The 12,707-nt window shown below is 38.8% G+C and overlaps 1 protein-coding gene across 3 annotated transcripts in view; it reads right to left on the reverse strand.

Moving 5' to 3' along the window:
* The window catches only part of LOC124613934 (DNA mismatch repair protein Mlh3-like), a 155,071-nt gene that overhangs the window by 68,553 nt on the left and 73,811 nt on the right, over positions 1-12,707 (reverse strand). For all 3 annotated transcript variants that reach the window (XR_006979659.1, XM_047142687.1, XM_047142686.1), the window contains one exon: positions 8,255-10,943. Coding sequence is in view for 2 of the 3 variants with exons in the window: in XM_047142687.1 (XP_046998643.1) it covers positions 8,255-10,943 (2,689 nt within the window). In the remaining variant the exon portion in view is untranslated. The remainder of the gene's footprint in view (positions 1-8,254; positions 10,944-12,707) is intronic.

The raw sequence follows: 12,707 nt of genomic DNA on the forward strand, positions 1-12,707 counted from the left end.
AAATTGGTAGAAGACAAACCTTAAAGTGTACATATGATGGAGAAGGTCCATCAGAACATACTATCTGGGGATGTCTTCTGTATGCCAATGTTGCTGATACTGCTTGGCAGCAACTGAATCAGCATGGAAATCTTGGTGTCAAGGAGATACTGCATTATGAGACAGAATAGCACATTTTGGGCAACACTGACAACACTGTTTCAAAGAAAGCTTGGGCAGCACATCATCTTATCATTCAAGCTCCATCTACTGGACTATGAGAGGTTGCAACAGAAGATCGAGGAGCAAAGCAGTGAAGACAGCTGAGGTCAGCAGTTGCGGCAGAAGAACAGCCAACTCTGCATGCACAGCCATTGCAACAACACTAGAGCGAAACACAGTTGTGGGCCGTGCTTCCACCCAAGGAACCAGAACTGGAAAGACGTGAGCTGGTGTGTGTGGCTGCACTATACGGGGATGTCTTCTGTATGCCAATGTTGCTGATAATGACTGGCAGCAACTGAATCAGCATAGAAGTCTTGATGTCACGGAGATTCTGCATTGCAAGACAGAATAGGAGATCTTGGGCAACACTGACAATACTATTTCAAAGAAAGTTTGGGTATCACATCATCTTATCATTCAAGCCCCATCTACTGGACTACGAGAGGTTGCAATAGAAGAACGAGGAGCAACGCAATGAACATAGCTGAAGTTAGCAATTGCAGCAGAAGAACAGTGAACTTCGCATGCACAGCCACTGTAACAACACTAGAGTGAAATGCAGCTGTGGGCTGTGCTTCCACCCAAGGAACCAGAACTGGGAAGACGTGAGCCAGTGTGTGGCTGCACTCCTTACCAGCAACAATGATGCTGCCTCAGAACAGGGAAATTGCCCCTGCAACCCAGGAGCAAACATAGTGAAAGAGGCAGATGTAACCACAACACTGTCAATAGGGCCGAAGGAACTGGCAGCAGGGGCCTACAGATCAGGATGCAATGGAGTGCATCGTGGAATTTGACAGACAAGAAAGGATGTTTTGTATTAGTAGCAGACATAGGTAGATTTGATAGTAGGTGTAGTTTCTATTTAAATAATAGGAATAGTTTTTTCTAATTATTATTATTATTATTATTATTATTATTATTATTACTAATGCTAGAAATAAAAACAGTGATGGGAGGTAGTACTGTGTGCGAGGTTATAATGTATATTGCATAATTTGTGTAAGAATCAATACAGTCTGAGTTTAAATTATAGGTAATGCCACAGTGGAATGAATGTATGAATGAAGAAATGAATGAATGGATAATAGCCTACACAGTATGAGACAGAAAAAGAAATCGAAATATACTGCATGAATTTGGACTGCAACTAATATTAGAGTAAGTACATCAGTATTATGAAGAAGCATTACAACATTTCAAACAGATGCTCAACAAAAGAATCCTAAAAAATTTCCTAAACTACAGACTAAACATCAAAAGAGCTGCAGAATGTTCCATGAAGACAAGGAAGGAAAACTTTAATTTTAAATTGAAACGGTCTTCTAAGTACTAAGTCATGTCAGAATGATGATGATGATGACTCTAACAAAGAAACATATTTGTAATTCTAATTAGGCAAAACTTAACTGCAGGTACCACAAACACGCATACACTAAAGGAAAACCAATGTGTAAAATTCCTTGTTGTCCACTGAGACAAAACTACAGATATAAATTTTTCAAGGAACTCTATTCAGCATCTTTTGCACCTCGAAGTCTCTCCCCTTGTGTTTACAAGGGTGCTAGCTTATTTTGCACATTTATAATTATTTTTGTCTCATTAAATCATCTTTTGCAGAAATGTAGCAGAAGCAAACAACACATTCATTCAGCAAAAGGGAGTATTAACATATTGTGCAAAGCAGAAGACCAAACATTCTGCAGAGTGGGCTTCAAAAATCTTGCTACTCTTATGCACCTACTACCCCATAAGATTTCCAGGAATTTGCTGCTAGTATTAATGACCAATTTCAATTCAATCTTGATTTACACACCTACAAAACAACAGAGAAAAATAATTTCCACATACACTTGCCCTTTCCCTCAGGAGGGAGTGGATTTTTGTGTCCTGTGTGAAGGTTTTGTTTCCTGACCAACTTAACAAAAAAGCACTTCTCTTATGTTCATACCAATAGCAGCATAGCGTGGTACAACTCACAACACTGACACTGTAAATATTGCTAAAATTTGACAGTGCTGCTAAGTTTGGATACTGTGGTGATTAAAAGCTGCTGTAGAAGATACAGTTAAAAGTTTGGTTTTAGCTCATCTGCAGAAGTGTCAGCATACATGTATTTACAGCAATTAAGTGTCAAATAATGATAACAGTCACAATCCCAATGACAACAAAGCAAAGTACTTACTGCAGAGTTACTGTAAACAATAAAAAAAAATTCCTAAGGTGCTATTTATATAAAGGATGGTTGAGAACTATTCATCAGTTTGTATGATAAAAATAACAAAATACATAACTCTACAATAATATGGAAAGAATAGATTCATGTTCACCTGATAGAGGTGGTGTTGAGTTGTTAACAGGTACAATGAAAAAGAATGCTACTCAGCTTTTGGATAACACACACACACACACACACACACACACACACACACACACACAGAGCCACTGTGGCCCCTGAGTGCTAAGGCAAAATGCCTTAGCACCCAGAGACCACAGTGGCCATATGTGTGCAAGTTGTGCTTGTGTGAACATTTGTGAGTTTTCTGTCTAGCAAACTAAGATGGTATCTGTTTTTCGTTTTTCGGACATGTCCAAAAGAACAGAGACCATCGGTGACCAAGCAGCTTGTTAGAATGAAATTACAATGAAATGAACACCCTTAGCTGCTTACAGGCGTTGACATGCGTCAATGGGGACAGATGAAAATGTGTGCCCCGACCGGGACTCGAACCCAGGATCTCCTGCTTACATGGCAGACGCTCTATCCATGTGACGTTGAGAATGTGGGTTTCACGGGAAGTGTGCCAGAGATAAATCCCTGCAGTCACGCTATCCTCTGTGTCCTCAGTGGCTCAGATGGATAGAGCCGTCGAATATATGTAGCGCTACGCAGGCATGCTTTGTAGGCACAAAGATAAATACCGGCGCCAAAACCTCTGCGTCAGTAAATAAATTTTTTTTAAAAAAGTGGAAGACGAGCTTTTTTTCTCCACGCGAGTTTCGACCACTGCATTTTCATACATTATCCAACGAAGTAAATACAAATTCCGTATTGTTCATCTTCGAATGTAGCACAATTTCAGTGTACTACAAAAATCTGACTGGCAAGACTGTTTGGGAAGTTTGTCAATATGGCCAACTCTACGTTCTGAATTTTTTCATATCTGTGAGAAGAGATGGTTGTTAATAGGAACCTGATGAAATTTGAATCACATACAGTATTCTCTTCACCATAAGAATAATACGAATATAAACATTTTGCCATGTATTCTTTCGTGTTTGCTGCTATATCATTTAAATCCTGTCTGCCTAATAAACTACAAAACTAGAAAAAAATGGTTCAAATGGCTCTCCCCCAGCACTAGCCTGCTATTTGTCACCCTTTGTCACCCTCCCCTTCCCACACTTCTTCCATACCCCCACTACCTGCTCCAGATAGACTGCTGTTCACCTCTGATGCAAATCCAATCAGGCTTTAGTACCTGGGGGCCATGTGTGTGTGGGATGTGCTTGTGAGAATATGTGTGTGTGTGTGTGTGTGTGTGTGTGTGTGTTCCATCTATCCTGAACTTCTCACTGTTTGAAATTATGTAACTATATTTTTAAAAAAAAGTTGGTTAACTTAATACTTCTGTACAACACAAAATTAAAACCGGTCTCTGCAATATTGACAGTTAAATCCCACATGCAGGAGACATCATCTTCCATGGAAAATACTCAGTAACATAAAAGTTAGCAGATTCAGTAAGTTTGTGATTACATACAAGGGTTTTTTCCACAAATTATGCACTGGTATCATAAGTGAGTCATCTTTTATTAAACAAAATTACAACAATCATGTAATTCCATTTTTTCATTGAGCAAATACTGTTAAATAACCATTTCAACAAAAAACTGCCACAGTAGAAAAAATGTGGAAAAAGCCACAGATAATAAAAAATTCGAAAAATGGTCTACAGTGTTAAGACTGACAATACTTTTTTCATGTTGGGTTCTGTGATGGATCCAGCTTGGATGCAGATATGGCTAGCCTATTGCACCACAATTATAGAGAAAGAGCAGCTGGTCTACAAGCCACAAGCTGAATTGACAGTAGCACATGCAGAATCAGAACAGTTGACAGCTGTAGTTGGAAGCAGAAAAGTTAGGAACAGAGTAGCTGACTGGACTGTGGTCAAACCTGCCAAATCAGGCAGGAGGTTCAAGAGATACTGCAAGCATATTATCTTTAGTGTAGATCTCTCCAGTGACATCACTGCACTGGAGAATGAGGACAAAAGTGTGCAGACAACCCAAGGCCTTCAAGAACACTCTGATGAGACAGGGAAGAAAGTGCAAGCTAAGGTTAGTAATAGTCACAGGGTTAAAAAGTTCAAGACAGTCATCCTGCTAGGGAGCAGACATGGGAGGGAAATATTTCAACTAGTGTAGAACTCCCTGAGTAGGAAATACCACGTAACTAATATTTTAAGCCCATTCCAGGCTCAGCGATGTCACCTGTGATGTAGCTGATGTAGCCTTGCTGGGGAAATGTCTTTGTGAAGAAGATCAGATCATGTAGTGGTTACTGGAGGTGTCAGGAATAATCTGAACCATAGCCTCAACAACAAAATTGAGGATGATATCAGGCCCATTACTGAATAAGCTTCTCACATGAATGTGAAGATTGTGTCACTCTTTCAGCGTTATGGAATACCATGGATGAACTGTTGACAATGTGAATTCACTGATTCACGAGTTGGTCGACAAATTGGGTTAGTCACACATGGGTATGACTGATGAATCACCCTTCACAATGCCACACTACACATGGCTGGACTTTCCCATCAAAACGTAACAAGGCTGGTCTATAAGAAAAATGTACAAAGCAATACAGGACACTGAAAAAATCTACAGGTATTTTTACACATGTGCTATGCATAACAGGAATTATCTAAACGTGATAAAAATTGAACAGGTGCACTTAATGGATAAAAGTTAATATAACATTGCTGTAGGCATTATTGTGAGGAAAGGGGGAGTGGCTGTGTACACAAAAGGGATACACAGAGTAAATAGACTGAAACTGTGACTCAAGTTTAGAAGAATGATTGACCAAACACTGAATAAACAAGGTATCTACTACAACAGTTAATGTCTGTAAAGGACTCTCACAAACCCGAAAGAAATTACGGTCATTCTGTAAAGTGTGTTGGGTCTCTTATTGCTCATGTTGTATATTAATGACCAGTCAGAAAAATGCATAGCAAAATGATGCACCAATTTATACATAGCATAACTATGAGAAGTATGAAAAATTATAAATATGTCATAAAATATGATTCTGTTGGTTGTTAGCAATGGTATCCACACCAGCCCTCACTATTCCTACCAGCGAAGAGGGTGTGCTGTGGCCTTACTGGGCAGTCTTCAAAGATAATGTTTTGCTAACAGTTGTAGTTGTAGCAGTCAGGTTGCAGTGAACAGTTTTTGGGGTATATCAGACACATTAGCCTCATAGTTTAAATTTTTGTACATTTTTTGGCTCTTCACTATTTTGAGGACATTTTGGACTTGAATTAATTTGCGCACAGTTTGAAATTACTATAAGTGGTGGTTGCTATCAGAATTAGTAAATATAACATGGCCAGGTTGATAATTTTGCAAACAGTATCGTATTGGGATACTCATGCATAGTCTGAATAGAGTAACAGTCAGCAGCCACCAAGCTCACATGAGGGCCTTGATGAATGTATAGACATCTGCTTTAGCCTTGATGAATGCACTTACTGTTTATAGTGTTTGTTGACAATTACTGCTGAAAGTCTTCCTTATCCACATAAGCTGTCCGCAGTTACATGCCCAGTTAGCAAAATCTGAGGGCATTTTAGAGTTTGAAAAAGTAAATGCAAGCTATGTGGGCCCCTACACCAATTCATAATGAGTATCAAATTTAGGTCCCATTTCAGTAAGGTACATAGAGAGAAGTGCATGTCATCGTCTTACATAGAAAGTCAGCTCACAATATAGAGCTACTGCTTGTTGAACCCAGCTGACCAACTGAATGCCAATAATTATCAGACATGGTTATTTAATGTAACTAGGTTCAGAATCATTGAGGTATTTTTACAACAAGTGTGTGATCACAAATTCTATACACAACTGAAGCAATATAATTGGGCAAAATCAATTTTCAATGACAGTCATACCGCTGGGTGTCCTAATGGATTAGCATTGGCTGTTTCTTAAGTTTCTCCTGTGATGCATTATTCTTCTGAAATACACTGAGGTGACAAAAGTCATGGGATACCTCCTAATATTGAGTAGGACTTCCTTTTTTTCTTTGTATCTGTTCTTTCGGACATCGGGGACAGATGAAAATGTGTGCCCCGACCAGGACTCAAACCCGGGATCTCCTGCTTACATGGCAGATGCTCTATCCATGTGACGTTGAGAATGTGGATTTCGCAGGAGGCGTGCCAGAGATAAATCCTTGCAGTCATGCTATCCTCTGTGTCCTTGGTGGCTCAGATGGATAGAACGTCTGCCATGTAAGCAGGAGATCCTGGGTTCAAGTCCCGGTCAGGGTACACATTTTCATCTGTCCCCATTGACGTATGTCAACGCCTGTAAGCAGCTAAGGGTGTTCATTTCATTGTAAGGACTTTTTTTGCCTGGCATAGTGCAGAAACTAGATGTGGCATCAATTCAACATGTTGATGGAAGCCCTCGCAGAAATATTGAGCCATTCTGCCTCCATAGCCATATATAATTGCGAAAGTGTTGCCAGTGCAGGATATTGTACATGAACTGACCTCTAGATCATGTCCCATAAATGTTCAATGGGGTTCATGTCAGACAATCTGGGTGGCCAGATCATTCATCTGAACTGTCAAGGACTCTGTCGCGAAAGACTTCATAGTCATGTCAAAAAACCAATTGTGAACAATTGTGGCCCAGTTACATGGTGCATTGTCATCCATAAATATCCCATCATTGTTTGGGAACATGAAGTTCATCAACTACTGCAAATAGTCTCCAAGTAGCCGAACATAACCATTTCCAGGCAACGATCAGTTTAGTTGGACCAGAGGACACAGTCCATTCCATGTAAACACAGCGCACACCATTATGGAGTCACCACCAGCCTGCATAGTGCATTGGTGACAACTTGGGTCCACGGCTTCGTGGGGTCTGCATCACACTCGAAACTTATTATCAGCTCTTACCAACTGAAATCAGGACTCATCTGACAAGGCCACAGTTTTCCAATCATCTAGGGCCCAGCCAATATCATCCCAAGACCAGGAGAAGCACTACAGGTGATATTGAGCTGTTAGCAAAGGCATTTGCATTGGTCTTCTGCTGCCATAGCCCATTGATGCCAACTTTCACTGCACTGTCCTAAAGGATATGTTCACTGTACATCCCACATTGAGTTCTGTGTTATTTCAACAACTCTATCCTAAAGCCATTGCTCTTGGTGAAGGATGTTGGATACTGTGTTGTGCATGGTGACAGGTAATGCCTGAAATTTTGTATTCTCAGCACACTCTCGACACTGTGGTTCTCTTCTGATTTCTCTAACAATTCCCAAAATGGAAAGTCTCATGCATCTAGCTGTAACTACCATTCCGTGTTCAAAGTCTGTTAATTCGCAGCGTGTGGCCTTAATCACGTTGGAAACTTTTTCACATGAATCACTGAGAACAAGTGAAAGCTCCACCAGTGCAGTGCCATTTTATACCTTGTGTATGCGATATTACTGCCACCTGTATATTTGCATATTACTATCCCATGACTTTTGTCACTTAAGTGTATAAAAGGGAAGACAATGTAAATGTCATAGCTTTTCTGAACTAATTTTATTCTTGTAGCTATACACAGATAATAATTCTCATTTAGTACACTTACACTCACAATAACTGCTTAAACTACAAACTAACTTTCTACTTTTTTTTAACAGAAATGGTTATAACAAGTAATATGACACATATGAAATGTGTCCTTTCTGGATTTCTTAAACTTTTCTGTGCACTTAAAAATATACTTAAATCCACAAAAATCTCACCTGCACTTTCCGAACCAACAGCATTTCTCCATTTAGCTTCAGCTGATTCATTTGTAGAAGAGACATCATTCAGTAGCATTTTGTGGAGCTCCTGCCGAGTCCCTGGTTTCAAGTCACTCTTGTTGTGAAGTACTGTTTTCTGGACCCCTGGTGACAAGCCTTTTGGCAGGAAACTGTATCGTCCTTCAATCGTGTATTTCATGTTAATATTTTCTATTGCTGGTGCACTATACGATGTCACCCCACTATCACTATGAACATAAAAGGCTCTTCCAGAAGAATCAAACAGTTGGAGCCAAAATGGTGATTTACTAGTGTCTTCACTTTGTTCTTCACTGTTTGTCATTTGACTACTATAAACTTCTTGTGGGATCTCAGTTTCTCTCAATTTCTCATTGACTACTGAGTGACTCAATCCTTCCTGTGGTGAGTAGTGACAAAAAAATTTCTTTTCTTCTTCACCAGCAGATTCCCTGTCTTCATTTAGTAAATTCTCATTATAAGACTGATCAAAGTATACATTTGAATTTATCACATGAGTTACTTTTGTCATTTCAAGTAATCTCTGTTTTTCACTTGGCGCATCACGTCCGTCACGGCTGACTCTCTTCCTGTTCCTATTTACTTTTACAAAATCATTAAAATGACCACCTGCATCACACTCTTTGTGGCAAGACTCACCATTTGCCATCATATTTTCCTCACATGTGGAATAATTATTCACATCAGAGTCTGGACTTGCTACTTTCATTTCATTATCAGAAAATCCTTTGCCATTTGTAAAATAAGGAGATCTAATGAAGTCTTTAGTTGCAAAGTCCCCTTCTGTAACACAAAATATATCATTAATGCTAAGTGATTCTGCTGCAGATATTTGATGTTTTTTTTTCTGTGTGCATTCTTCAAATGTTACCTCTTTGAGATGTGCAAGTTGTATATCTTGTGTGATCTTACAATCTTCATTGTTAAATGCAGTGGAATTGCGTGCTGGATCCTCAGCACTTATGTGTTCATATTGATTTGTCTTGTGCACTGATGGATAAATTTGGTCTTGTTCATGTAATTCTTGTGATAATTCCTTATCACAGGTTTGAACAAATTCTTCAGCATTCATAAAGCTACTATGTTTTCCACTTTCCTTCCTCCTTTCATGATTGTTCTTAGACACCTGGGCATTAGGAAGGAAGTATTGTTTCTGATCACTCCCTGAAGAATCTGTAGAAAAATAAGTTTGCTCCCTACTTGATTGATGATTCAGCTTTTGAGAAGACCCCTGTGTTTCATTACATTCTGATGGCAAAGACTTGCAGTTAGCCAACAAACTAGATACATGTAACTTTTGTTTGAATACATTGTTACCTGATTGAACAAATTTGTCTGCTGTCATACGAGTTGTGAATTTCTGGCTTCCTGTCTGCACACAGTGATTATAAGCCTGGTCATTATGCATCTCAAAACTCATATCCTGATGGTCATTATGCGTCTCAAAACTCATATCCTGATGTTCTTTAAGACTACTTGAGGATACCAAATTTCTACTGTCTTCAGAAACAGTAATTTCCTTTCCACAAAAAGGATAAAACTCCTTTTGAGGCTTATCTATGCCTAAATTTCCACAAGACTTTTGCTGCAAAGTAAACACATCTGAAACATTAGAAGAAAAAGGAGTCACAGCATCTGATTCTGATAGCACAGACATTGAAGTGGGAACTTCACTATTTTTACAGAGCTTTTGATCCATTGTATTTGATGTAAGGAAAACATCTGTTGAAGAAACTGGTGTATCACAACTCAACTGCTTATATGTTGTGCTAGTTTCAGCAAATGAAGTTTCTTGTTTCTTTAGGAACTTAGTACATGAATAAGCAGAAGTATCTCCTACTGCAACTTCATTAGTTATATATTTGTCAGTGCACTTGGGTTTATTTGAAGTTCTGTGAGATGTTTCTTCATAATTAAATGTTATTTTATCAACTTCTAAAATGCCACCTCTTCTGGCTGGTACCCCATGAAATGCACGTTTGATGTGGAGTGTAAATGGCTCCTCATCACTGCTTGGTTCTGTGGATTGGTTTTGAAAAGTTTCCTTTTCGATGGTCTCAAGAAATGTCAGTGGTGAGGTTCCAGGAACTTCTGTTCCTTCAACAAGAGAACTATCTATCAAATTTTCTTTCTCTAGAAACTGTCTCATACATTCTTCAAAACAATTTAGTATGTGCTTCCAATTCCTGAATTCAATTACTGTTTTCTTAGGATCAAAGCATATGTCATATTCCGCATATGGACACTGCAAATTAAGAACATAAACACCAAATCTATTCCGTCGATTAAGGTTTGGCATTGACAGTAGACTTTTGGAACTCATTTCCTTTGGTATGGGCTTGTAACGCCATGGCCCATTGGCTCTTAAAATAGAGCTCTTTGCTAATATATTATTCACTAATTGATGTATTTTTGTGTTCAGCACTACTCTTTTATTAACATACACAAACTGTAAGTTTTTATACTTTGAGGACTCTTTCCCAATGTACCCATGTATGGTTAAGTTATCTGCTTTGTATTGTACAGGTGCCAGGGTCTGACCAACAGTCATACCAAACAAGTGGGAAAAACAACTTTGAAGATCAGCACTTCGATGTTTTTGAAGGATTGTGCATCCTTTGCACTCGTCATGAAGGCTGAATGATATCTGAAAAATAGAAAAAAATAATAATACACATACCATTAGGCTCATGCAAAATTCAATCTGGAAACTTGTAGAGGAAGGGGGGGGGGGGGGGGGGGTGGAAGGAGGAGGTCTGTTAGTAATGATCAACAGCAATTTTTGAAATTAATTTTATTAAACTTAAGAACTCAGATGATGAACACCTCCACAACAAACAGCTTTGCATGAGCCACTATGTTATGATGTACAATTAACTCCCCCATACATTACATCACAATGAATTCTTATTTGTAACAGTTTTAGTGACTATTCCTCTGATTTGAGTTCTTTGTGTACCATAGTAAAGAATAACACTTCTAAACTTTAACACACACTCTGTGTTGGTTGTTAAATATGAAGCACATGTACAAATGAACAAACAAAATAGGTTCCCTTCTGAAATCAAACAACAAGAACCCCAGCTTCACTCCAAACGCACAGTTTTACACTACATTTCTGAAATGCTCCTGCTTGTTTCAGATCGTTCATGTCCAATGTGTTCAACCACTTTACACATGTACCCAGTATTAATCATTAATTATGTTCGGTATGGACATTGCAAATGACTTGAGCAGGATTTCCCTTACAAATGAATAACAACATTTCATTCTTCTTGTAGCTGCATCAAATCAACTAATTCTATACAATAAAACTGTATCTATTCAGTTTACTATTCATTCACAACTTTGGTTTAAGAGGGAAAAAAAAGTTCTTTCACAAAAAGCAGAATGTGGCAATAGAGATAACCTGAAGTCTGACAGTGTGTTTTTGTGTGGTTTCATGTGCTCAAATAATATCATTTTTCATACTCACTGTGTTATTTCAGGATGGACAACTGAAAATTTTATTTCTTGAATTGTATTTTCAAATGATTGTGTTTAATTTATATCACATACCAAGGATGGACAAAAATATGGAAACACCAAAAACACACCACTTAACCAGGTCTAATATGGTGTAGGAAAACCATTGTCATTCAAAACAGATTTCCGTTAGCTCAGTATGTATAAATACAGGTCCTGTATGGTTTTCATTCTTCCAGCAAAATAATGGCAAAATCATGAAATGATTATGGGAGTGGATAGCAATCATGCACCCTTCTCTCCAAAGCAGGGCACAAAGGCTCAAAAATATTGAGATCTGGTGACTATGGTGGCCAGGGGAAAGGTGACAGTTCACCCTCATGTTCATAAAACCAGTCCTGGATGATGTGAGCTGTGTGAACAGGGTTCCTTTTGACTTGGAACACAGGATTATCATTGGGGAACAAACACTGAAACATGGGCTGGACTTGATCAGCCAAAATGGTAACATAATCCTTGGTAGTAATGCAGCTTTGCAGAGCAACCATGGGACCTATTGAATACCATTATACAGTAGTCCAAATCATCACCGAACACCTCCCTTATCCCACTCTTGGGGTGTAAACTCTGCCAGAAGGTGGAAACAATGTGAAATAAGGCTCATCTGACCAGATGACTTTCTTCCATTGCTCCACAGTCTAGGGTTTATGGCTTCACCACCATGATTTCCTGTTACAAGTATTTGCATCACTGACGAGTTGTTTTGGAATTGCAGCTCACTCTGCAGTTTCCTGCTTACAGAGCTTCCTCCATGTCATTTTGGTGCTGACAGGTTTCACAAGTGTGACATTCAGTTCTGCAGTGAACTTTTGCAACTGTCATATTTTTATTTTTAATCACAATCAGCAACATAAATACGACTGGGGCCTGCGGGTTAATGCCCTGG

The sequence above is a fragment of the Schistocerca americana genome, chromosome 4 (assembly GCF_021461395.2).
Source record: "Schistocerca americana isolate TAMUIC-IGC-003095 chromosome 4, iqSchAmer2.1, whole genome shotgun sequence".
NCBI lineage: Eukaryota > Metazoa > Arthropoda > Insecta > Orthoptera > Acrididae > Schistocerca > Schistocerca americana.